At 40.4% G+C, this 27,939-nt stretch overlaps 2 protein-coding genes across 3 annotated transcripts in view; one reads left to right on the top strand and one right to left on the bottom strand.

The window, feature by feature from the left end:
* oit3 (oncoprotein induced transcript 3) overlaps positions 1 to 3,041 on the top strand; it is a 54,972-nt gene extending 51,931 nt beyond the window's left edge. The window contains exon 9 of the mRNA XM_008106672.3: positions 235 to 3,041. Within this exon, the coding sequence (XP_008104879.2) occupies positions 235 to 405 (171 nt within the window). The 3' untranslated portion in view covers positions 406 to 3,041. The remainder of the gene's footprint in view (positions 1 to 234) is intronic.
* pla2g12b (phospholipase A2 group XIIB) lies at positions 612 to 22,394 on the bottom strand. 2 transcript variants are annotated; one of them, XM_003218540.4, is made up of 4 exons: positions 22,047 to 22,394; positions 12,259 to 12,347; positions 9,935 to 10,100; positions 612 to 3,900 (listed from the first exon to the last, which is right to left on the bottom strand). In XM_003218540.4, the coding sequence occupies exons 1-4, from the start codon at positions 22,366 to 22,368 to the stop codon at positions 3,782 to 3,784; spliced, it is 696 nt and encodes a 231-aa protein (XP_003218588.2). In that variant the 5' UTR covers positions 22,369 to 22,394; the 3' UTR covers positions 612 to 3,781. The 2 variants fall into 2 exon arrangements, with proteins under 2 accessions (XP_003218588.2, XP_008104881.1); XM_008106674.3 differs by having other exon boundaries at positions 12,271 to 12,347; positions 22,047 to 22,393.
* Between the last annotated feature and the right edge of the window lie 5,545 nt (positions 22,395 to 27,939).

The following is a 27,939-nucleotide window of genomic DNA, read 5'->3' as shown; positions in this document are numbered from 1 at the left end:
TGGCACAGTATTTTCCTGGCTTGGAGAACACAGAATAAGCAGCTGCCGCTTCATTCTGCCTAATGTAGTTTGGTCCTCCTCTTTTTCTCCCCCCCTCCCCAATCAGCTTGAATTGTTCATTTTAGCAAGTGAATCCCAGCATCTACATCTAGAAATTCAAATAGGAAGTGTACAACAGAGTCAACAAGATGTCTGTAATACTTTATCTATATGTTGGTTTGTTTTTATATTCAGGAAGTATTCTTGCACTGCCATGTCCTGGTATGTGGAGTGACGGACGAGAGGTCTCGGTGCGCACAGGGGTGCCGCAGACGGATGCGCAGATGGTCTGAGACAGAGGAACCTGGTCGCTTGGCAAATCGCATCCTGACAGGGGGTCCCATTAGAATTGACGTGGAGGAGTAGTTCCTCTTTGTGAACACACTGTCACATGGACATTTACTCCTACTAGTCTCCATTTAATGATGAGCAACATTCACAGATTGCCAGATTTATGAAATTATTTGCTTTTCCTGTTGACTTTGTTGGGGTCAAAAAGGATACAGTCTACATTCAAATACTATTGGATGGTTGCAACAGTATTTAATGACTCAGAGCAAAATTGTAACCACTTCTGTTAGAACTGGTTTATTTAAAGAACATCCAGAATACATAGATAATCAAGTCTTTATATAAATAGAGAGTTGTGAGATTAACAAGCTTGCCCTGAGATGAGGGATATTGGTGATGTCTCTTGTGCTAAAGACTAATCACACTTTGATACTGTTTTAATGTTCATAACTGCATCCTATAGAATTCTGGAATTGTAGTTTTCTTAGGTTTGTCTGTCAGAGAGCTCTTGTTGTAAACCTTTGGGGTTTTGTGCAGCTTGTGTTGACTCTAAGGCAAACCTATCACAGGGTTTTCTCTGGAAGATTTGTTCATGTGGAGATTTGGCATCAACACTGCACCACACTGGCTCCCCAGAGAGCTATAGTGTCTCTCAAAAATTCAAATCCCAGTATTCCATAGGATGTAGCCTTAGCAGTTAAAGCAGGGACACTAATAGCAGTTACCCAGGGCTAGAAAAATGGTGGCCTTCCAGATGCTTCACCATTGCCCAAGATGACTGGGATAAATGAAATAATTAAAGTCCAAAGACATCTGTAGAGCTACCATTTGCCCAATTGAGCATCCCTAAAAGCTTCCTTTTTAAAAAGTTCTGTATTTTATTAGATGGCAAGGTTGGACTTCCCAAAGACATCTTCCAAGAGCGAGGTGAGCTGTGGTACAGTAATTGACAATCCAGAGAAATGTTGAAGCTTTCTATAACATCACATTGACATGTATGCATCCAAGATGGCTGCATATCCACTGAAGCTGATGTACTGAACTGTGACATTAAGTCCTTCTTCCCGCTTCAGTATTTTTTTAAATATTCAGTAGTGTGATGCTGAATTTGGGAATCTGCCGGGACAATCCCAAATTTATACGTGCCCTTGTGAATTTTGTCTCTAAATTTTGAGGGATCCTTGAGAAGAGAATGAGTGCAAGTCTAAAATTTTGTGGTACTCTTTCTCAGCACTGATGCAAGATGTGTGCAATATACATTAATTTAACAAGTCTAAAACCTTTAGTCAACACCCCCCCCCCCAAAAAAATCCTGGGACAACATATCCACAGGGCAGTATGAGTATTGTACCTTAACTTATGTATACATGGAACCATCCCCTTCGCTGTGTAGATTGGGGAAAGTAAGAGCTTGGTCCATCCTGCCCCCATCTACTCTTTCTTCCGTGGTGCCATTTCTGGCTTTTATTCATACCTGGGTGGAGAAATAACAAAGCGGCTAGCCCCGAGATGGCACTAACACTTTTCTGTCTCTGCAGAAAGACCCTCAACTTATCCATGGATCAAATCAATATCTATAATTTTGGCCTCAAACCCTGCCCTTGACTTATACACGAGCTCACCTTATACATGGGTATATATCAGTGGTTCTCAACCTGTGGGTCCCCAGATGTTTTGGCCTTCAACTCCCAGAAATCCTAACAGCTGGTAAACTAGCTGGAATTTCTAGGAGTTGTAGGTCAAAACGCCAGGGGACCCGTGGGTTGAGAACCACTAATATATTTGATATGTGTAGCAAGCACATGCATTGTGCCAGATTGGAGGAAATAGGGGAGAAATGTGCATTAGTTATGGACTCTTGGGAAAGAACCAAAGATGGAAGGCAAGTATCGTGTAATACACTACTACCACTGTATCGATGGAATCAATATCCTCAGCTTTAGTTATCCACACTGAGAAATGGTATCAAAAATCAAATGGAATTTAATGTAAATTAAATTTACAGCTGAGACATATATGTTTTAGTACCTTTTATAACTTAGATTTTTATATTCTGTTAAGTTTTAGGGCCACTATGCAAACTACACTGTTCACTATTATCTGTGGTTTAATCTATCTACAGTAAGTACAGGAACATATCCCCACAGATATAGGGGTCGGACTGTATTATATTTAGATAATGCAAGCATTGTTACTGCAGTTCAATATGAATGTCAAAGTTTCAGAAAATCTAGAGTTCAGCCATGAGGTTGGGATGCAGCAAGTCATGCTCTGAAAATGAATTTTGGGTCTTTTGAAAAATTACAGTCAAAATGGACAAAATAGTGCTGTTTAGTTCGGGCCAACTGATAATTTGATTAACAAATGTACAAAGGTAGTAATCTGCAATGTCTAGGTGATACATTTTGGATGAATAGTCATTTTAAATATATATAATGATAATATAAAATGAAGTTGTAAAATAATAGTAATTCTTGTAGCTAGAACTGACCTTCAAAATGTTATTGGCAATCTCTAATGCTGTTTGAACTATATATATTATTATTATTATTAAATAAAAGTTAGTTTTAAATGCCTGCATGTTAAACATGACTCACAATCAGTATAACAGTGGTTCTTTCTCTTACTGTTTTTAGGGGTACATCATGGGATTTCTTTAAGTTGTTTTAATGTTTCAATGGAAATAAAATCAATGACCATTCTGAGTCTAATACAGATTGTTTACATTCTTTTTTTTCTGAAAAGGAAAATCTCCCAAACTTCCCATTCTATGTGCTGTTGAGTAGCCCTGTGATCCCAAATTGTTTTTCCACTAATGTGGGGTGGACATGACCTCGCAGCATCTGAAAAGCTATAGAAGAGATATGTCCCTGGTGAAACTGGGAGATCTGTGGGGCATGAAGTCTGGGCCCTTGATATCTGCTAGGGTTTGGTTCCAAAATCCCCCATGGATACCAAAATCTGTGGATGCTCAAGTCCCGTTGTGGTGTATATAAAATGGCAAAATTAATGTTTGCTTTATGGAATTCGCTTTCAAGCCGAGGATGGTAGAATGCATGGATGCAGAATCTGTGGATAAGGAGGGCTGGCTGTATTTGTTGCAGAGATTATTATCAACTCTGTCACCACACAAAGCCTGTCTCTTTTGTTATAAGTGCAAAGCTCATGCACATCTTAGTCTCTGTGGAGAGTTGGCATTAAGTCGACCAGTTTGCTTAAGAAGGTGGTAGAAGCCATCAAATGGAACAGACAAGGTGCCTTCTCACTTTCAATTCCAGTCCCAGTCTAGCTCACTGGAGAAGCTGCAATTAATGCATTTCTGGTAGCAATCAACCACACCCTGAACCTTGCTGCTGTCAAAATTGCACCTGGTTTGAAGTCAGAAGACCAAGCTTCTAACCAAGGGCAACACAAATCCAGAGCTGTCAATGTCAGGGAGCCTAGCGCTTCCTCACAATTCGTCTCGTTCTTCTTCATTGCAAATGCAGGCACTTCTTTGGCTGTTCATGAATGGACGGCAACCCAGAGTCCTGATGGTTCTGAATACCGTATCAGCTATTGATTCACAGGCTGTAGCAAAAGAGAAGCAAGTGCATAATTTCACTATTTTTAAACATTTGTTAGTAATTTTTAATATATTCTACTTTGCTCCCCAGAACCCCCGGTGGCACAGTGGATTAAACCGCTGAGCTGCTGAACTTGCTGACTGAAAGGTTGGCAGTTCGAATCTGGGGAGCGGGGTGAGCTCCCGCTGTTATCCCCAGCTTCTGCCAACCTAGCAGTTCGAAAACATGCAAATGTGAGTAGATCAATAGGTACTGCTCCAGAGGGAAGGTAATGGCACTCCATGCAGTCATGCCAGCCACATGACCATGGAGGTGTCTACGGACAATGCCGGCTCTTCGGCTTAGAAATGGAGATGAGCAATAACCCCCAGAGTCGGACACAATTTAATGCCAGGGGAAAACCTTTACCTTTAGTTTTCTCTCAGAACTGGGGCACAGGCTTAAAGAAATTGAACCAAGTGCAGATTATGTATTTGTTCCACTCATCTCTAGATGAGACAAATGTGCTATCTGATTGGACATGCCAAATCAGCCTGGCTTGCTCTCTTAACCATACACCAGGAACTACTTCAAGAGAGAAGCTTAGCTTTATTGGCTACAAAAAAAAACCACTGAGCTGCTGAACTTGCTGACCAAAAGGTTGGTGGTTCGAATCCGGGGAGTGGGGTAAGCTCCCGCTGTTAGCCCCAGCTTCTGCCAAACTAGCAATTCGAAAACATGCAAATGTGAGTAGATCAATAGGTACCACTCTGACGGGAAGGTAACGATGCTCCATGCAGTCATGCTGGCCACATGACCTTGGAGGTGTCTACGGACAACGCTGGCTCTTTGCCTTAGAAATGGAGATGAGCACCAACCCCCAGAGTCGGACACGACTAGACTTAATGTGTGGGGAAAACCTTTATCTTAAAAACCAAACCCTTTTTTACCGCATAATAGTCGTTCCCTTCTTTCTTCCATCAAAAAAAGGGATAAAATTGTCACTATTATGCAATGAAATATGATACTTTCTCCTAAGCCATTTAGCTTTATTTGCTATCTCTATGTATTGCCAGTTCTTTGTGAAATTACATTATTTGACAACTTTCTGAATTCCCTAGCCAGCCTGGCCCATGCTCACCTCCCCACAAATAGTAAAGCTCTGCATATTCCTTGTGGGACTGCTTCAGAGTCAGTTGTGATTAGGAAAAAAGGAAACAACTCACTTTCCCTTTTGGCTCTTATTTGCTCTTTCAATTTTAATTAGAAAGAGAGAGATTTTGATTAGGGATCTTCTGCACTTCTCTCAGTTGAGCCCCAGGTTATGACAGGCTTATAGTAAATAAATATCTTCAACTGCCAAGATAGGATACAAAATGTGTATTTTCTCCCATTCTCCTTTACCCTTGCTCTTTGCTCCTGCAAGGATATGTGAAGAATAACTCCTTCTTTTTTGCTTCACATCTTCACTTCATCATGCTTTAGCCCATATTTATAACTGCAATCACTTTTATTAACTATTAGAACTATTCCCGGAAATGATCTTTTGGAAATGCAACTATAAAATGTATGGGTCTATAAATTGGTATGGCACTTCATATAAAGGAAGAAAGAACATTTTCTACCAGAGAAATACTTGAAAGTCAGACAAGAAAGAAGAGAGTAACACCAGGGAAAGAGCATGAACGCAGACACAAGGGATGACTTTGAAAAGCAGGTCAGTACAAAGGGGGTGAGTGGCTCACAATTAAGGTAAAAGGTTATTTTTTTAAATATACCAACATTTAATTCTCATGGTGATAGCCAATACTGACAAGAGTTTTCAGTTAATAGCTTCTTTGGTCTTATTGTGTATTCATCTAGGGTTACGAAACATGAAATCAAATGAACCTACTTGTGTCTATCTGGTGTTCATGCAACTTAGGGGCAAAACATATTATAAGCCATATTCAACCATATTTTCTCAAGACATTGGTTCTCCAGATATTTGGGACACCAGCTCCCAGAATTCATGAGCACTGTTTATGTTGTTTGGGACCTCTGGGAACTGTCGTTCAAAACATCTAGCGGCCCAGAGTCTTGAAAACTGCTCTTAGAAAGTTATGGTCTAGAAAATAGTTTTGGCCAGTGTTTCGTTGTTCTTTCAGTTGTTTTGGACTTCAGCTCCCAGAATTCCCGATTGTTGGCTAAGCTGGCTGGGCATTGACGTCCAAGACAACTAGAAAACCAAAGTTTGAAAACCACTGGTTTAGGCACATCTAAAGGCATGTCTAATAAGACTATGTATGTTTTTTTAAAAAAATAGATCGACATGACACATTAAGCTAATGCAATATGTAGGGGAGGAGGCAGGAAGAACTGAGGTGACGTGGTCTGCTATTTAAAAAAGCTGAAATTCAAATTCCTATGGAATGCATGAAGAAAAAGGCATAGTTTCTTGGTTCATGGCCACATAGTAGAAATCAACTCTGGGCTTATGTCTAATATTATCTTAGTCAGGAATTCTATCAGTCTCAACTAGTTTATCATAAAATCATAGTGAGACCTCCAGGGCCCATTCTTTCTAATCCCTTGCCATGCAGGAATATACACTCAGAGCCGGCCCTAGGTATTTTTCAAGTGTAGGTGAACAGAATTCTGCCCCCCCCCCCCCACAAACCAATCACTGAAAAATAAAAGCGTTGGATAAGCAAAAATATTGGATAATAAAGAGGGATTAAGGAAAAGCCTATTAAACATCAAATTACATCAAGATTTTACAAATTAAGCACCAAAACATCATGTTTTACAAGAAATCAACAGAAAAAGCAGTCTCGATTGCGCCCCTGTATGTTTTGCACCCCAAGTGACCACTTAATTCACCTCATTGTTGGCCCGGCTCTGCATACACTTAAAGCACTCCTGACAGATGGTAGTCCAGCCTCCATTTTATGACATCCGAAGACAAGAGACTCCACTGCATATATTCCACTGCTGAGCAGCCCTCCCTAATGTTCAGATAGAATCTCATTTCCTATATTTTGAATCAGATACTTTGTGGCTTAGTCTTTGAAGTAGCAGAAAACAAACTTGCTCTTTCAATTTGACTTCTTTTCAAATAGATATACATATAAAGGTAAAGGCTTCCCTTTCACATTAAGTCTAGCCGTGTCCGACTCTGGGGGGTGGTGCTCATCTCCATGTCTAAGCCAAAGACCTGGCGTTGTCCATAGACACCTTCTAGGTCATGTGGCTGGCATGACTGCATAGAATGCCGTTATCTTCCCGCCAGAAGATTACTTTTCACGCATATGTCTACTTTTCATGCAGAAAATCCCAGATGGGAATGCAGGGCAGAGCTAAATAGGTCTCAAAGGGGGTGGTGCTCATCTCCATTTCTAAGCCAAAGAGCTGGCTTTGTCCATAGACACCTCCTGGGTCATGTGGCCGGCATGACTGCATAGAATGCCGTTATCTTCCCGCCAGAAGACTACTTTTCACGCATATGTCTACTTTTCATGCAGAAAATCCCAGATGGGAATGCAGGGCAGAGCTAAATAGGTCTCAAAGGGGTTGGTGCTCATCTCCATTTCTAAGCCAAAGAGCTGGCTTTGTCCATAGACACCTCCTGGGTCATGTAGCCGGCATGACTGCATGGTTCCCAAACTTCTTGTCTTAATGCCACTGTCAAGTCAGTATGGACATTACTGGGTTAGAATTAGATGGACAAACCTAATGATCTGACTTTGTTTCCAGGTTCCATTTCATTTGCACTACACTCAACACAAGATCTCATTAGGAAGTTCCCCAGTACTAAACATGGTAAAAATCACCACCCTTTTCTCCATTAACTGAAGCAGTGATAGCAGTGTGACTGATATATTCTAGACTAATGGGGATGTTAAAGAATGAGGGAGGAAATTGAATAAGACACCCACACTTTATAAAATATTCAGATTTACTAGCATAGCCAGTTTCTTTGGCTTTTAAGAGGTTGTGTACGCCTTTAAGTGCTAAAACCACACACATTTGATCATCCTAATGAGACAAGAAGCCTATGATGATGCGATGCCCTATTTGAGGAATTTACAATGAGTCCTCCTCAGCAGCTCTGAAGTGTGAACTCCCTCATTCATCTTAATTGTTACTCTTGCAAAATGAATTAGTGACCCTCTTCACCATCTAATTGCTGTAGGCTGATCCAGAGAAAAGTAAATGGTATGCTGGAGAGAAATGATAGGTTGTGTCTGAACAATATGTTCCAAAACAACACAGTCCAACCCTCAACCCACCCCCTTCTTGTTCAGCATTTGCTCTTTCTTCTTTTAAAGTTCTGTATTGTTTTCAGACCCTCACATGAAAACACAGATTTCGTAGGATCTTTCTCCTACAGTAAGGAAAGAATGGGACTCCAGTTCTTAGCATCTCCAGCTAATATAGCCATTCGCCAGTATAAATCTGTTTATACTGGTGGTAATGTGTGGGTGCCTTCAAGTTGCCATGGGAAGAAAGGTGAGGTACAAATAAAGTAATTATTATTATTTTATTTTTGTATGCTGCCTCCATCTCCCCAACGGGGACTCGGAGCGGTTCACATGGGGCAAGCACAGTAGAATCATATAATATCATAAAAACAACAGTTAAGACATCAAAGAATTCATTTAAAAAGCAAATTAACAAGTCATGATTTAAAGTAGACATAATTAAAATATTAAACAATCATCCAAGGTATTAAAAGGTCCAATATAGGACAACAGTCTGGGCGACAGTCAAACTGATGAAGGAAGTGTCTATTACAAAACAGAACATACATCAAATAGACACGACAAGCAGGGAAGATAAATCTAAATGGAAATCAAACTATAAATAAAGTAAATAAAACAGATAGAATAAATTTCCTTAGGTAAGGAATACTCAGAAGTGATTTTGCCAGTTAGGTAAAGGTAAAGGTTTACCCTTGACATTAAGTCCAGTCATGTCTGACTCTGGGGGGTGTTGCTCATCTCCATTTCAAAGCCAAAGAGCTGGCGTTGCTCATAGACACCTCCTAGGTCATGTGGCTGGCATGACTGTCAAAGCGGTACCTATTGATCTACTCACATTTGCATGTTTTCCAACTGCTAGGTTGACAGAAGCTGGGGCTAACAACAGGAGCTCACCTTGTTCTGCAAATTCGAACTGCCGATCTGAAGGTTCTGTAGCTTAACTGTTTAACCTGCTGTGCCATCGCAGCCCCTTTGCCAGTTACTTCATCTGAAATATTGCTTACAGCACCTGATATTCACTGGTGATTGTTGGCAACTGGCAAACTCAGAACACAGCCTAGGCCAGCTGCAGCCTGCCAAATTATTTGTGCCAGCCTACTTCCAATTCACAACTACAGTAGAGTCTCACTTATCCAACGTTCTGGATAATCCAAGCCATTTTTGTAGTCAATGTTTTCAATGCATTGTGATATTTTGGTGCTAAATGCGTAAATACAGTAATTACTACATAGCATTAATGTGTAATGAACTACTTTTTCTGTCAAATTTGTTGTCTAACATGATGTTTTGGTGTTTCATTTGTAAAATCATAACTTAATTTGATGTTTAATAGGGTTGTCCGTAATCCCTCCTTATTATCCAACATATTCGCTTATCCAATGTTCTGCTGGCCCGTTTATGTTGGATAAGTGAGACTCTACTGTCACTTTGCTCTTCAAACTCCATGGGAGATGTTACATTTGTTAGAAGAAGGTTGCCTGATCATGAGTATTTTTCATCAAATATATAATCTTGAGTTTGGACTCTGTTGATGCTATTGCCATCAAGTTGACTTTGATTTATGGTGACCCTATGAATGAGAGACCCCCAAATTAACCTGTCATCGACAGCCCTGATCAGGTCTTGTAAATTCAGGGGCATGATTTCCTTGCCTGAATCAATCCCCTTGTAGTGTGTCTTCTTTTTCTTCTGCTTTCCTTTTCACCACGCATTATTGTCTTTTGTACAATCAAACAAAATATTTTTTTTCTAAATTTGACATAATCTGAATTAGCATTATCTCGCCATCAGTGGCTGGGTAAGTGGAAAACTTACCTTCCACCTTGGAGACAAAGCCAAGGCTCCGTTTAAGGTCAGAGCAGATGGATTGCAAACACCAGCGAAACTTGGCATCACAGCGGTATTTGTTGGCACCGCAGGTATCATAACATATATCCAGCTGGTTGCAGCATTTAGTCATGGCTGGGATGCCCATATCCAGCTGTACAAAGGAAACAAAAGGGAGCAATGGGTTCTCATGCAGAACATATCTATTTTCCCTTTTATTGTTCAACATTGCATTGAAATATAAGAAGTGGCTTCCATTATCTGATGATCCTCCATCCCAATGAGACTGAAAATTAGCTAAGTTAATCATCCCTTTACTCAGGAAGTGGGAGAGCAAGGAGCAGCATGTCAAATTCCATCCCCTCACCCAGCATTAAAGTTTCCTTCAATCCCCAAATTCCTAGCATTGCAGTAACTTCAAATTTCATTTGAGTATTGCACTTTGTATTTAGCATCCAAAAAAATGAAGCAAGCAAAGAAACCAGGAAACATGAATGTAACAGATTTAAGAGTTCCAAATATGAACTATTTTGTGTATCTACAATGCTCGAATTAAGGGGCAAATTTTTCATTTGGAAGGGCAAGTGCCGGGCTGTGGCGCAGCTGGTTAGTAGCCAGCAGCAATAAATCACTACTGACCATGAGGTCATTGATTCAAAGCCCAAGTCGGGATTAAGCTCCTGACCATTAATAGCCTAGCTTGCTGCCCACCTAAGCAGCTCAAAAACAGTTGCAACTGTGAGTAGAGAATCTAGGTACTGCTTAATGCGGGAAGGCTAATTAACTTAATTTACGACACCATAAAACTGCCAGTGTGCAGAGAGCAATGAGGAAGTACTACCATCAAAAAGGACTCGGTGTCACAGTGGATGATGAAGCGGCAGCTCCGCCGTGGCCAGAATCGAGCATACGTTCATGAAGCCCGAAGCTGGAAAAAGTTAAATTGCCTCTATTGTCTGTCTGTATGTTGTATGTCTAATAATGGCATTGAATGTTTGCCATGTATATGTGCATTGTAATCCACCCTTAGTCCCCTTCGGGGTGAGAAGGGCGGAATATAATTACTGTAAATAAATAAATAAATACCGTCATATTGTTTCCTTGCAGCTACACCCTTGCTTTACACTCAGTCCCAGTCTTGGGAATACTCAACATCTCCAGATGTATACTTGTCTAGCTATCCATGGTTTTAAAACATCAATGATAGCTGGGAGAGAAATTGCTCATTGTCCAGCATTACCTTCTCTGCAGCATGACCTGAATGTGTCAAGGAAACAGTCACCTCAGTCTATCAAGAGTTGGTACTACATTCTGGTAGTACAAAAACATTTTCCCTTTGCTTAATCAGTTTGAAAGGACCTGTTTCATCACTGAATAGCATCCTGAACACAGTGGTATACATGTCATGAGCTAACCATCTTGGAGAGAGGGTGGTGAGAAAGAATAAAGAAGCACAAAAATCAGGACATGACTAGCACCAATTCCTCTGACCAGGCTTATGGAAACATAAGTAAACTGCTCTTTGTATATATCATCCAAGTCTTTGGACTGCCGGATGCTAAATTTATAGTCGGGCAACAGCACCAATAATTGTTAGTTCAGAAGTCCTTTTATACATTATACTTGAGATCAGAGCTTGAGAAAGAATGCATACTACTTCTTCCACAATCTTCCTTTTATATTACAACTTTTTGTACTACAAACACCATCCTTCTCCTGCAGCCAAGGTTAATTTATTCTGCTGGCGGTGGGATTCTGGAAGCTGGCATCCCAAAATGTAGCTTGTCTGAGGTATGATCTGGACCATCCCCAAATGTCATGTCTCCTCTTGGGAATTCTTCTCCGCTGCATCTTGAATTCTCTTTTAGTATAAATATTGCCACAAGTCATTCTTGTCTTTCACTAATAGTTAAGATGATTGGAGTTTTGCGTCCTCCATTCATGAAAATAATTTCCACACAGAGGTTTATTTATTCGCTGCAGCCGCCACCAGCAGTTGGGGGTTACATGCTCCACTGACTGGCCAATTAAATAGTGAATTATACAGGCAGCAATTGCATGACACATTATCGTTCGACTTGCCATCGGCAGCCCCCACCTTTGGCATGCAAAGGCAAACAGCTTGTGCTTGATATCACGAGAGCAGTGACAGTCTGGGCAAACTGACCAGGATTGCCTCCTTGTTTGGAGCAAAAATAGCCAAGCAATCATAATCATGCTGGCAACCCATGCCTGCCCGCCCTCCCACCCGCCCTCGGACATTTGGGTTAGTTAATTATTTCATCAGGAAACTGGTTGTTAGCAGTACATACACTTTCTGGTACCTTGAGACCCAGGAAATAAGAGCTACAGCCATTTGGTTCTGCAGACTTGTAATTTGGTCTGGGCATTGGTGCTTTCCCTGTAAGACAAGCAAAAAAGAAACAAATCCAAATTGTTCTGTGTATTAGCCTTGAAAAGAATACCACAAGTTGATATAACCTGATGTATGCGTTGGATTAATGTGAAGCTGAATACAGACTGGCTCTGACTTTTGGCCCAATGCTACTAGCCCTGTTGTAACGGTCACACGGTGTTTTACTGTTTTAATTGGGTATGATATTGGTTTTTAAGTGTGTTTTATGTTGTTGGTTTTTACTATATTTTGTATTATATGTAGTATTAATCTTGCCATTATTAAGACCACTCTGGGAGCCCCTGGGGGAGAAGAGCAGTATATAAATTAAATAAATAAAGTGAATAAATGAATAAATGAATAAATGAAACCATGGAAACGTGAAACTGCATACATTGGTTCTGTGGATGCAGGATCTTGCTGTACATAATAAATAAAATATTGAGTTGTTGTATGTCTTTCGGGCTGTGTGGCCATGTTCCAGAAGTATTCTCTCCTGACCTCACAACCTCTGAGGATGCCTGCCATAGATGTGGGCGAAATCCATACCTCACAACCTCTGAGGATGCCTGCCATAGATGTGGGCGAAACGTCAGGAGAGAATACTTCTGGAACATGGCCACACAGCCCGAAAGACATACAACAACCCTGTGATCCCGGCCATGAAAGCCTTCAACAACACAAATAAAATATTCAAAAATTAAAGCCATATAATCTCATCCTTAGACTAGAACTCCAATCAAAGGAGATGATCTGACAGAAACATCAACTTCAACACTTGAATTCTGAATGCCTAATATCACATTTCACTTATAAATATATATTTGGAAGATAAGTTTATCACCATCACCACTCAGTTTCTCCAGATGTTACTATCTTCATTGATCCAGGTTCAGCAGACATAGGATATGGTATTTCATAAGATGTCAACAAGCAGGTGTCAAACGCTTGCTATTATGTGTGGCTAACAAAATACTGTGAGATATATTGCTTCTCTGTTCCCTGGACTTATTTAATGTCCCAAGTTATGCGCATTTCAACAATCCAGCATGGGCCAGAAATAGACTGACATGATAAAATAAAGGCATAATAAATACATAATATTCTACAGCTGCAGCATTCAAAAATATATTGTATTTTAGTTTGGCTGCTGCAGCAGCGCCAGGTTTAGAGAATGCAACTATGTACTAAATGAGCGGGGACATAATCAAGTACTTGTAGAAATGAGCTTTGGCACTGCTTCTTGAGTTAAGATAGCAATGGCAATTGCCTTCATGACAGCAAGGCAGACTGTTATCAGCATTAGTAAGGAGGGTTTAAAAAGCAGAGAAACAGTTGGAATTATCTGCCCTGGAAAGGAGTAATCTGACACGTAATTTATAAGCTTGTTAGAGGCAAGGAGCTTGTCAACAGGGTGTAGTCTAGTTCATTATTTAGCTTTTAAATGGAATCCCTTTATCATAGACTTTTGGCAGTCTTTGGGAGATAGCAGCTTCAAACACTTGTCAAGTGGAGGTCAACAACCACAGGCAAAGGAGAGTCAGGCCTGGGTCCTCTTGGCAGTACCGGCTAGAATATAATGATTGAATCACCTGCAGAATGCTGGGCCAAGACTAATGTAAATCCCACAGATTCAGTAGGTCTGCTATAAGGATTCAAGCTCCAGTGTGCTGTTCACATAGAGCAGTAATTCTCAAACTCTGATCCTCCTGGTGTTTTGCACTTCAGCTTCCAGCATCTATGACCATTGGGCAAAGTGGTGGAGGCTGCTGGGAGCTAAGTCCAAAACATCAGAAGGACCAGAGTTTGAGGATCTTGGACTTGGAAGATCCAGGATCCAGTCACCACTGAACCATAAAACCTACTGAATGATCTTGGATAAGTAATTCTCTCAGCTTAAGTAACTGTTAGAGAGACTGTGGAAAAACAATGTATCTCGAGTTGTCCAGAAAAGGATGGAGTATTCAGTTTCAGAGCGTGGCTGTAACAAGTTGGCTAGAATTCTGTTTGTAACATACATACATGGTGTATACAAGTACAGTAGAGTCTCACTTATCCAACATAAACGGGCCGGCAGAACGTTGGATAAGCGAATATGTTGGATAATAAGGAGAGATTAAGAAAAAGCCTATTAAACATCAAAATACAGTTGGTTATGATTTTACAAATTAAGCACCAAAACATCATGTTATACAACAAATTTGACAGAAAAAGTAGTTCAATATGCAGTAATGCTATGTAGTAATTACTGTATTTACGAATTTAGCACCAAAATATCACGATGTATTGAAAACACTGACTACAAAAATGCGTTGGATAATCCAGAACATTGGATAAGCGAGTGTTGGATAAGTGAGACTCTACTGTATATGCATTTTTTGCAGGGTTGTGAAAAGAGGTATCTTGTACTTTCTTCTGCAACGTTCTCGGGTTTCTTGGCAGAAAAGATTTCTAAATTCCCACTATTGTGTTTAAGATAGATCTAGCTGTCTCTGTAATACTGTCTCTGAAGAAAGGATAATGTCAATTTTACTATTCAAATATAAATATATATATATTATCATAAAGGATATATAGACATGTATATTACTAGACAGTCAAAATGTTAGAGAACTTCTCTCTTATAGACCCAACTGGGTACTCATTCGTCTATATGTAGACAGCTAGCTCTATCTTAAACATGATAGTGGGAATTTACAAATCGTTTTGATGGTTTATTTCTGCCTTGCACCATTTTCCTTGGATGTTCTTCTGGCCACTGATGGACTACAGGAGTGCATCTGGACACATTCTCTTCTCACTGTCCTTGAGCACCAAAGAAAAAGAAATAGCCTCACAGTAGAGGGAGAGGGTTATTGTCCATTTTCTCGGGGTTCATAAGAACAGCTATAATGCAGCCATACCTGCCTCCATAGCTGATCAGTGGCTGGAAAAATGAAGTTATGCCCTTGAGGCTTCCATCCAGAAAAGAAAGGAGAAACAGATCATGGGCATAAGTATGTAGGCAAAGATTTATGCTCCACAAGTGGGCTATGTAAGATCTCAGCCATTACGTTGTAATAACATTACCAGTAGTTCATTACTTTTCAGTCTAACAACAATGTAAAACTGGGCCTTTTCAAAAGGCTAACCATTAACACAATGTGTGTATGCAGATAATAATAATAATAATAATAATAATAATAATAATAATAATAATAATAATAATACAGTAGAGTCTCACTTATCCAACATTCACTTATCCAATGTTCTGGATTATCCAACGAATTTTTGTAGTCAATGTTTTCAATACATCATGATATTTTGGTGCTCAATTCATAAATACAGTAATTACTACATAGCATTACTGCGTATTGAACTACTTTTTCTGTCAAATTTGTTGTCTAACATGATGTTTTGGTGCTTCATTTGTAAAATCATAATTTAACTTGATGTTTAATAGGCTTTTCCTTAATCCTTCCTTATTATCCAACATATTCGCTTATCCAACATTCTACCGGCCCGTTTATGTTGGATAAGTGAGACTCTACTGTAATAATAATAATAATAATAATAATAATAATAATAATAATAATAATAACAACTCTATTTACATTCCACTCTATCTCCCTGAGGTACACCAAGGGACTTGCCCACCTTTCTGTTTCTCTTTTACTATTAGAGGACTAAAATATTTTCAAGGTATTTTAAGAGGGGTGTCTTTTTCAGCTGCAGTTTCTGGTGAATGGATTTCCTAACAATATGCAGAAATTCCTGCATATCATAAACAAAGAAGCCTGTTGCCAAATGAGCTGTCAGCATTCCAAGGGCATCGGAGGAGCAAGCTGCCCTCAGATTTGTTACCATGTCAGGTGCCACATCATCACGGCCAGTCCCATCATTGGATAGAAAGAGGCAGCTGCTTCAGGGAGAAGACTTCACATGACATTTATTATTATATATTATTATATTTATTTATACCCCACTTTATCTCTCCAAAGGGGACTCAAAGTGGCTTGACATAAAAGCATTAATATAAAATTTAAAATATACAAGTATGCAAACCTTAAAATAGAATTAAACACAAACAGCACTAAAAATCACAGTTAAAATTCATCAAAACAGTTAAAAACAGTAAAAAACCACAGCATCCCAGTAAGGCACAATATTGCTTATTAAGCTTTATTTTTTTTTATTTATTCCCATCTTATAACTGAGTTGTTAGAAAGAAAGAAAAATGCTTGAGAAACATCCTGCATCACATGCCAGAACAATTTGGCTGGCTTTGCGTATTGTGTATCTTTGAGTGTGTGTATGGATTCATGATTTGCTATTCAACCTCAGTCAGCAATATGGATTGGACCTGCCCTGCGTGTCTGGATAACTCTTTTTAAATTGGTATTAGGAAACCACTATTTTGGAAGTGTTTAATCACAAAAGATTGCTTCTATGGAACACACACATTATGTGTGTGTGTGTGGGGGGCATATTACTCGGTGTTTCATCCTGTAGCGTTACAAAGTACATAGCTCCATTTATCATTCCTTATCACACCTTGTTCCTTCTCGCCTTTTCTCCTAAAATCATCAATTTTCAAATTTATCACATGAGCAAGTGCAGTTAATAATAATAATACACTTTATTTATATTCTACTTTATCTCCCCGGAGAGCGGATTACAGTACACATATAAGGCAAACAGTCAATGCCTTTTTATACAGTGAACAACAACATACAATAGACAGGCTTCCCTTTTTCATCTCTGGCGTATGGAGGCAATGCTCAACTCCAGCTATGGGGAGGTGCTCTTGTTCCATTTTTCCATGTCGAGGTGCATGTTATCCGTAGACTTCTCTGATTGTATTGCCACAGCATGTCTGCATATCTACATGGGGTACCTTTTTACCTTCCTGCCAAGGCGGTACCTATTGATCTACTCTCATACATGCTTTTGAACTGCTAGGTTGACAGAAGCTAGGGCTGACAATCGGTTGCTCACCCCGACTCATGGCTTCGAACTGCCAACCCTCCAGTCAGCAAATCTCCTGCTAGTGGTTTAACCCGCTACCGCTGTGCTACTGTGGCTCCACTCCATTAAAAAAAAAACATTGGAGCAGAAAACTCTGGGCATACTGGGCTTTCCCTTCCAATCCTGCTGCTCTAGAGTAGATCTGAAGCACTGATTTTAAAGACACCACTTTGGGGATACTGGGTTTTCCTCCCAATCTCAGTACTCTCCATTGTGTAAGTCTGAAATTTAAAAAGATAGCGGTGCAGACAGGAAAAACAAATATATTTTGAAATTTCATTATTTTGAATGATTAATGTAATTTTAAAAAATGATCATGCCAGGCTCAGAAAGCAGGACTTGGGCATAGAACTAACAAAATGCATTTCAAAAAGGATAAATGTAAGATACTAAGATAGAAAAAAAAATGAAATACAGAATGGGTGACACTTGGCTCGGCAAGTCCTTGTGAAAACTATCTTGGAGTCTTCATGGACAGCAAGTTGAACATGAGCCAACAGTGTGATGCAACAGCTAAAAAAGCCAATGTGATTTTGGGCTGCGTCAAAAGGAGCCTAGTATCTAGGTCAAGGGAAGTCATGGTGCCTCCCTATTCTGCTTTGGTTAGACTTCTCCTGGACTACTGTGTCAAATTCTGGGCACCACAGTTCAAAAGAGATATTGATAAGATGGAAGGTGGCCAGAGGAAAGCGACTGAAATGATCAAAGGTCTGGAAACCATGAATCTCTATGACAGTGGTTTTGGCCTACAACTCCCAGAAATCCCAGCCAGTTTACCAGCTGTTAGGATTTCTGGGAGTTGAAGGCCAAAACATCTAGGGACCCACAGGTTGAGAACCACTGCTCTATGAGGAGTGACTTAAAGAACTGGGCATGTTTAGCCTGCAGAAAATAAGGCTGAAAGGAGACATGATAGCCATATATAAATATGTGAAAGGATGTCATAAGGAAGAGGGAGTAGGATTGTTTTCTGCTGCCCTGGAAACTAGGACTCGGAACAATGGATTCAAATTATAGGAGAGGAGATTGCACCTGAACATTAGGAAGAACTTTCTGATTGTAAGAGTTGTTCAACAGTGGAACTCTCTGCCTCAGAGTGTGGTGGGAGCTACTTTCTTGGAAGCTTTTAAACACAGGTTGGATAGCCATCTGTCAGGGCTGCTTTGATTGTGCTTTTCCTGCATGGCAGGGGGTTGGGCTAGATGGCGCATGTGGTCTCTTCCAACTGTACTATTCTATGGTTCTATGAAATATCAATGCTTGGTAAGGGATGCCCATAAGAACGCCATTTAGTCTACATCACTGAGCAATTCGAGATGAGAAAAATTAACAGCTTCTATTGCACTTTTTTTGCGGTTTTCTCAAATTATATAGTGATTATTGAGCTCAGAAGATGATATATTTTCCTCTCTTCCCCACCCACCCCACCCTCTTGTTTTCAAGAACTTCTGAATCCTTGAAAATAGTGCAGACAGACAGTCCCCTGTGTTGTGGGATGGCCTTACATTGTTATCTCTCTGTTTTCAAAATGTCTAGAAATGCGGGGGGGGGGGGGGGGAGCATGGGATAACATCCTGTGTCACTGGGCAAGTGAATCCTTTCTGTGTTTTAGTATGCACTTTAAAGGAGCTATCCAAGGTTCTATTCCCCCAATAAGTTTGGAATTTTGGACAGCATGACATAAACCCCGGGATAGATTTACTGTCCCATTGACCTGGAAGCCACCAGCAATGTGGCATTTATTTTAAGAGATCACATGATAGTTAGCTCAAGTTTGTGCCTGATGTTATCACGGATAATCCGGCATGCTCAGATTATCCTGCTTGTGTGATAGACATGTTTCCATTTTCTGTACTGTATTAATTGCATTTAAAGTTTCCTGGTCTGGAGGACTGTGGATACCCACAGCTGAAGGCAGCAGCTAAAAAAAAAACCAATGAGATTTTGGGCTGCATCAAATGGAGTCTAGTTTTAATTGTTTTATTTGATACGTTGATTGGGTTTTATATCGGGATATAATGTTTTGACTGATTATGTATTGTGGTCGGATGTATTTGTATGAATTTTATATGTTGTACACCGCTTTGAATCCCACCCACGGGAGAAAGGTGGGATAGAAATGAAATAATAATAATAATAATAATAATAATAATAATAATAATAAACTAAACACTGAGATCTACGGATGATATCTTGTGATGTTAAAGGGACTATGCATGATGATGTTACAAGGAGGAAGCCCCTGATTATGTCATTGCATATAATGCAATAACTACCACAGTTGCACAGAGGGTCCCTTTAAAAAAGAGCATCAGGTCTAACAAATTAGACATATATACACACATATTTATCAAAGCAGTGCTCTCATATAGACCAGACCCCTAAGATTTGGCAACCCAATCGTATCTATGATATACTTTATTTATTTATTTATTTATTTATCATGTCAGAAGTGAATTGAGGGTACAGTTATAATGTATTTCAAAACACACAAAGTTTCAAACTTGACATTATACTAGATTTCCTTTGACCAGAAGTTGGCCACTTGGTGCCTCTGGTGTTGCTTTGAGAATGGCTCAGGCTGCATTGTGATATGAAATGATATGGTATGCATGATTGGCTGTAAACCCTCCGAAATACTCAACATCACTGTGTGATACCCCTCATTTTAAAGATTCAAAATGTCTGGGAATTTTGGATACCAAGAAAGCCATTCTTGTAACAGTGGGGGATGAATAGGAAGTTGATTAACAGCTCCTGGAAACTCCATTAGTACCAATTTCAGAGACTAATGAAGTGTGAAAAGGATTGTGATAGCAAAATAATAGTTGTAAATCTCAGCAAATTAATAAAAAGAAAAAAGAGACACAGAAATATTCTGGCCTGAATCCCAGTATTAGTCCAAAGTAGAGTAGTCTTTTTAAATCAGTGGGATGTGCCTACAGGTTGATTCAATGGTCAGCAGTTGATTCAATAAGCCTACTCTAGAAACCAGGCCTTTATTTCTAAAGAAATTAGTTATGTTTTACTTTGTTTACTCTTTTCCCACTACATTAATAATAATAATAATAATAATAATAATAATAATAAAACTTTATTTATACCCCGCCACCATCTCCCCAACGGGGACTCGGGGCGGCTTACATGGGGCCATGTCCAAAACAATACAATGTAAACAGCATATAAAAGAACAGCACATCACAATACAATAAGCAATACAATAAATAATAATATCCATTACAAAATAAAACAAGGAGACCATGAAAACAAGGGCAGACCACATGAACATTAAGTTAAAACATTAGACACAGAAGTGTTATGGGACACATGGGAAATCATCCCAATCCAGCTTCACCTGCAAGAAATTGTGTGTACCAACCTCATCAGTTTTATATTTAAAACGGGCTATGTATCCATTATGGACTTATTTTTTCCATTAATCCTGAGTGTAAATTGGAATTGATGCAACACCATAGTCTGTCTAGGTCTGTGCCTTTTTTTTCTCCTCCATCTTAAGACTTTGACCTGGCAATCTGAATGGCTTCAACGTCAAACCAGTTCCTCCATTCTTCCACCTCACAAACATCTTCCCCGCTTTTAGATTTGCTGTAACATTGTTGGGTGCTTAAGAGATCTGGGGTTTATATAACTTCATAGTTTCTAGCTATTTCGATACCACTTTATTTTCTCTGACTTTTGTAGAGGTTTCTTAGGAAAGGACTATTCAGAGGATATCATCCATTCCTTCCTCTGAAATATAGCCTGCAGCACATGGTGTTCACTGGTAGCGTCTCATCCAAGTAGAAACCAGGGCTGAATCTGCTTATGCTCCAAGATCAGACAAAATTTGGTGATTTTAGAGTATTTAGGCAGATTGAAGAAATAGCAAAGATTAGTCCCTGGCTGTAGATAAAATGGGGATTAGGAACTACATTAATGATGAAGGTCTGGATTCATACATAGTGCAAAAGACCTGGAGTTGTACATAGTCCAGAATTATCTGTACTTCAACAGTGAAATGGTTCAGTTGTTGATTCTGAAAATGGCAATCACAAGTTAGGTCAAATCCTGAAAAGGTGATGTTCATATGGAAATGGCAGAACAATATCTGGATTGTCCTTTTTATTGTGTCAGAAGCGACTTGAGAACATACTGCAAGTCGCTTCTGGTGTGAGAGAATTGACTGTCTACAGAGATGTGCCCCGGGGATGCCTGGATGTGTTACCATCCTGCTGGGAGGCTCCTCGCAAGATAGAGCTGACAGACGGGAGCTCACCTCATCTCGCATTTGAACCATCAACCTTCAGGTCAGCAACCCAGCCTTCAGGGCAGCAATCCAGCCAGCGCAAGGATTTGTTTTATATGTTTATATGTTTTAAATGCACTTTGCTGTTATATTTTATGTTGTGTTTTGGGCTTGGTCCCCATGTGAGCCGCCCCGAGTCCTTCCGGGGAGATGGGGTCGGATATAAGAATAAAGTTATTATTTTATTGTATGACACAGCAAACAAGATAGATATGCTGGATTTTGTTATTATTGTTGTTGTTGTTGTTGTTGTTGTTGTTGTTATTATTAACCCATTGCATCACCGTGGCAACTTGGATTATCCTAGCAAAGCAGCATATAAGAAAACAAGTCACTAGAACAACAACTTTGGATCTTGCCATGAAGGAAGCAGACAAAGTACATGATCTTACCGTATCTGCACCGATATTGACAAACTCCATTCTTCCCTCCCAGCAACTCTGAGACAAAATCTAAATAGCCATTCACTGCTTCAAAGCCATCGCGGATGGTCCCGATTCCCCAGTCGGAGAAATAGCTTTCCTCTGGCTGAGGTGTGCTGTCTTGCATTATCTCTTCGGTACATCTCCCTATGGTCAGAGACAAGCACAATATCAGCGCACTGACCGCTAATTTCATTGTGGAATCCAATGAGACAAATCCCAACACCAGGAATGTAAACGCAAGGAAACTGAGTGAGGTTAATGAGAAGGGAGCACTTTTGAGCACAGGCATATGCACACTCCTCTCCGATGGACTTTAAACTCTGCTCTGGGAATAGGATGAGGTCACCACACTCAGGGAGCACAAAGTTTAGATACTTTGGTCCAAGCGCAACAAACTGAACAGAGTGTGTTTCCCAATATTTAAGCCTCCTTTGTTTACTCCCTGGCTTGGTTCCAGTTAAGAGGTCGACACAGGTGGATATCTGGCACGGCAGAATCTCAACGATAATCATAAAATGCTGTTGGGAATGGATAGGGGAATGTGTCACCCTCCAGACTTTGGCGCCCATGATTCCTCATCATTGGTTATGCTGGTTAGGAATGAAAAAATTGCAGACCAGCAACACTGGTTTTCCTACTATAGGGAGACTTTCACTCACCCAAGGTCCTTGGGTCTCCGCCTTTGCCACAATTTCGGCTTTACTACATTTCTCGCTTTCTCTCATGAAGTTATCCAACACTGTGAGAGAGAATTCTAGCCAATAATTTTAAGACAGATTTTTAAAATATAAAAAAACATTTTTAAAAATCCAGTATTAAGACTCAATATGGGATTGATTGGACTACAATTGAAAGCATATAGAGCAAGCAGTTTGTTAACATTCACAGGTGCAGAAAAAAACTATTTTATTCCCTTCCTAGGTGTAGCTAACAGAAAAACATCATCAGCCTTATCTTTGTAAGGCATGTGGTAACCTTGACACACACCAGTGAACTTCATGAGTCTTGGGTAGCAATATCTTGTCAATACGAGATGCGGTTCAAAACGATTTCCTGGTTTTTGTGACTTTAAATGTCACAGACGGTCAAGTTCTGTTTTTCTAAGTACTTATCACTTGACTGGGCCTGTTTTCCCCTCCCCTTCTTTTCCCAAGGAAAGATTGTTTACTCTCCCATATCTTGTGCAAGGCCAGACCAAGACATTTGGCTTCCTTTTCCCTCATCCAAAACAAGGTTACCTGTTAGAAGTGATTTGAGAAACTGCAGGTCGCTTCTGGTGTGAGAGAATTAGTTGTCTGCAAGGACATTGCCCAGGAGATGCCTCGATGTTTTTTTTTTAATATGTTTTTATTGTAAACAGCAGTAGAATAATTTCAAAATCCATCACCATTTCAATATACATATTAAATTATATATTCTTAGTAACATTACACTTGCTAATTCCACCTTTATCTCCCACTTATGTCTTTTGGTTTCCCCCCCCATTCCCACCCTCTGAGAATGGTACTTTCTTTCATTATTTCAGATATTATTTTAATTGAAGAATCGTAAATAGAGAATGATTCGGTTCTTTATATTTCCTTTGTCATTTGACTTTATCTATCAATCTTCCCCATTTCAGATCCCAGTTCTTTTTAATTCGGCCTGATATATATTTAGTTCTCCTTTCAAGCTTATAATCCTGAAGCATAAAATCAGCTAGGTATTCATACCATTTTTTAACTTCCCACTTTCTTTGCTCTTTCCAACCCAAGGCAACTGTTGCTTCAGCGATAACTATCATGTATTTTATAATTTCCCCCCAGTCCTTAGTGTTTTTGTTCTTGTCTAATTTCTGGGTGAAGAATTCTTTATTTTTCAAAATCAATTTATATCCTGTTAAATCTTCCATTTCCTTCTTTACCTTGTTATAAAATTTTTGTACTTTATCACATTCCCACCACATATGAATATATGAGCCAATTTTTCCGCATCTGTGCCAACACAATTTTGTGGTTGTTTTAGTTATATAAGCTAATTGGATTGCCACCCCGAGTCCCCGTTGGGGAGATGGTGGCGGGGTATAAATAAAGTTTATTATTATTATTATTATTATTATTATTATTATTATTATTATTATTATTATTATTGGGGTTCTGTACCATTTAGTCAGTATTTTCCTTTGTGTTTCTCTAATCCTTATCTGCTTGATTTTTTTTAATTGAATTGATCCAATGTGGATTTAAAGTGGATCCAAGCTCTAGTGTGATGAGGTCTTTGGTCATGTATCCTGGCTTCTTTTAACGCAGGGATGGAAATTATGAGCCCCTCCAGTTGTTGCACCTCTCATCATACTTCCCCATTGGTTATATTAGGTAGGGCTGATGGGAACTGCAATCTGACAATGTCTGGAGGACTTATTTCCCATCCCAGTTTGAACAGCACACAGAGACCAGCTGCTTTATTCTGTCCAGTGGTGAAGAAAGCACCAATTGTCCATGTGTCTCATTTTTTGGTGCAAGGCCAAACAAAGATGATATCTTTTAATGGACTGACCAGAGCCTCCAAGTTGCTGCAAAGTGCTTTGTGAAAGGTTGCAGAAAGTGTAAAATTAGAGTTGGGCAGATAAAAAGCCTTCATCTTCATTTTGTGCACTCCTCTTCTTATCTTCTGTTTATTCACATATTGTCATTTTATGCAGTTGTCAGATCAACTCCACCTATACACTAAGAATTATGAATGTGTTTTTTTCTGCCCTCTGATGCTTCAATCTTTGGATCTTTTATCAGCAAAAGCTGAGATGGGGAAACTGGGTTCAAGGGTCCTGTTGTCCACTCAGCTTTGCTTCAAGAAGCAATTAAAGTCCTGCTTAGCTGAATCATCTTTCTCTGCCTGGGTTGTGCAAGTATGAAATGAGTGGGTGTTCTCCCTTTGAACATCATTAGCTTGCCTTACAGGATACATGTGAGCTGTCATTTGGGGGTCTGGTTGTTAGGGAAGTTACACTCTGGGTTTTTTTTTTGGCAAGTTACTTTTTTAGCAGCACATATTACTCCTGCTGTGGCAATTCTCTCACCAAGTAGCCTTTGTGTTTTTGAGTCCTTATCCTTGCAGGTTTCCCCCTCTTTCTGCCTCGGTCTTGTGTTCCAAATCTCCTTTGTCACTGATATACTAAAACTAAGGGAGTAAATTTGGGTTTAGCAGAATGTATTATTTTAACATTTCAAGACTAACAGGCAAGATTGACAGATCTGTGTCATTTACACAATCCCAAAAGGTTGTGGCCAGTGTCACAATGTGCACAACTCTGATTCCCATTTCCCTCTACTCCCACTCCCTTAATTATATAATTGCTTAAAGACCTATGCCATTAATATTGCACTCAATCGGTGCATTTTATATAAGTGAAGATAGCTTGGAAGCTGCAGCTGGTACAAAATGCAGCAGCTACTAGAGTTATACGTGGATCCTGTTTCCATTGGTACCTGCGGCACTTGCAGCACCTTTGGGAGCACGTAACAGGAAGCCTCTCCCCATGAAAACTGCTCAACATGAAAACAAGTGGGAGCCAATCACTGGTTCCCCCTCTGTTTTACGGAAGCACACAGTGCTCCTCAAGGGCATTTGCTCTTAAGCCCTTTCTTTAAACTGCAGATCGAAGGGAAAGCTTCACAGGAAGAGTGATATCTTAAGCCCTTTCTTTAAACCGAGGTCTCCTCTGCAGACGGAGAGGAAAGAATCGCAGGAAGAGTGGTATCTGAAGCCCTTTCTTTAAACCCAAGTCTTCTCTGCAGACTGAGGGGAAAGCATCACAGGAAGAGTGGTATCTGAAGTAACTCTGATGTTTTTAATCCAGGTCTTGCTGAAAGATATAAGGATAAATGATACCATAGCCTAAAATGATGGGAAGAGGGGGATTCCCTGCCCATTGCCGCCAATGGACCGAAAATAGCCAGTTTTCCGTATGCAGAAATGTGCCTGTTTTGGGGAGGTGCCTGAAAACAGATATGGCAGGCTTTCGGTATCTGGAAAGCATAAACAGATCAAGATTCACCTGAAATGCACAAGCCTAGCAACTAGACTGCTGACCAAAATGCCATGCAGAAATCAGACAACACTAGTTTCCAGAGAACTATACTGGCTACCAATATGTTTGTGTCATGAATTCAAAGTGATGGAAATAATGAGGCTTGGGACTTTGAAACCTGAAGAAGTTTCTTCCTCAGTATATGCCTGCCCAAGTTTGAGAGGTTTTCTTCTTAGAGGGCAATCTATTGTGAGAGGAGGAAATTTTCTTCTATGTTACCCCATTTGCAGAGTCTTATTGGTGGCAGCAACACTCTCATTTGGGCCCCAAGCAAAACCACTGCTTTTTGGGGCTATACCTGAAGTTTTGTCGAACTTTTCTGAGTATTAGATGGTTATATATGTTTTAGCCTTATAAATTATCCTGTTTTAAACCGTTTGAATTCAATTGTAAGACACCTTGAGATCCTAAGTATAGGGTAGGATGCAAGAAGGGAGAGAGGGAAAATATTTTCAAAGCATTTTCAAATGCATTCTGAGTAGAGTATTTCAAATTTTATGCCCATCTCTAATCAATTGGTAACAAAAATTCAGCAAGCACCGCAATGCATAGAAATAAAGCAATAAAGAATGGAGCTCCAACTAGTGACACAAAAAGTTATTTGTAGACAATAAGTTTAAAAACCCTGGCCCTTGACTTTTCTAGTGCTTTCCTACATCATTTGCCATATAATACATGAATTTCCATGCACCCAGCTGACATGTTTATCTTTTCTTTCTGTCTCCAACATGCTCATCATATACACCTATGGTCCAAGCTGAAGGCTACTTATCTAATCAATATTTCTATTCTGTGCAGAAGTTGCTTATTCTTTTATCTCTTTACAATTTGTAGTAAAATCAATATTATTTGATCCAAGCTTTGCTTTCCCCCTCGGTATAAGTGGCCTCCCTGTGATGCAGCATATATGGTGCCAGTAATGTACTGCCATGGTTAGAGGATCGCAGCTTGGTTGAGTCTGAATTGATGTTTTCTATGTTGCATGTGTTTTATTTTATTATATTTTATATTGCGTTCACTTTTATGTTGTTTTAGGCACCTTGTGCCATCTGTAAGCCGCCCCGAGTCCCTTCGGGGAGATGGTGGCAGGATATAAGAATAAAGTTATTATTAAAGGTTTTCATTATTATATATCTCATTTGTGATTCTGAAACCTATGCCTTGATCGTGAATATACATAGACACGATAAAGCACATCTTTTATTATTCAGCAGTAATAGTCACACATTGAATAGTCACACACAGGCCCGGCCCAACACGGGACGCTAGCCACGCCCCCGCGTTGGGCGCCATGTTCCCAGGGGCGCTATCGAGCCCCTGGGAGGCGTGGCCACACTTGGCCCCGCCTCCGGCGCCCTGGCCCTGCCTCCCACTCTGTGGGAGGCAGGGCCGTGCGACGCGGGAGGCGTGGTCAAGTCTGGCCCCGCCTCCTGCGGCACCTGCCGTAGGGACAGGGTGCCCGCCGCGGGAAGCGGGGCTGGCCACGCCTCCCGCGGCGGGCACCCTGTCCCAGCCAAGCTGCAGCGGGCGTGCGCTGCGGGAGGCGTGGCCGGCCACGCCTCCCGCAGCGCACGCCCGCTGCAGCTTGGCTGGGACAAGGTGCCCGCCGCGGGAGGCGTGGCCAGCCCCGCTTCCCGCGGCGGGCACCCTGTCCCAGCCAAGCCGCAGTGCACGCCCGCTGCAGCTTGGCTGGGAGAGGGTGCCTGCCGCGGGAGGCGTGGCCAGCCCCGCTTCCGACGGCGGGCACCCTGTCCCAGCCAAGCCGCAGCGCACGCCCGCTGCAGCTTGGCTGGG

The sequence above is a fragment of the Anolis carolinensis genome, chromosome 3 (genome assembly GCF_035594765.1).
Source record: "Anolis carolinensis isolate JA03-04 chromosome 3, rAnoCar3.1.pri, whole genome shotgun sequence".
NCBI classification, from domain to species: Eukaryota; Metazoa; Chordata; class Lepidosauria; order Squamata; family Dactyloidae; genus Anolis; species Anolis carolinensis.
Note: the sequence above shows the minus strand (reverse complement) of the source record. Positions and strands in the feature narration are given on the sequence as shown.

Bases quoted from the DNA above. Each gene is read 5' to 3' on its own strand.
- pla2g12b (XM_003218540.4), bottom strand. From the start codon at position 22,368: ATGCCTGTGCTCAAAAGTGCTCCCTTCTCATTAACCTCACTCAGTTTC. The intron at 12,348-22,046 runs GTAAGATCATGT...CTTGTCTTACAG, and splicing joins TCAATATCGGTGCAGATACG to GGAAAGCACCAATGCCCAGA. The intron at 3,901-9,934 runs GTAAGTTTTCCA...CTTTTGCTACAG, and splicing joins CTTTGTCTCCAAGGTGGAAG to CCTGTGAATCAATAGCTGAT.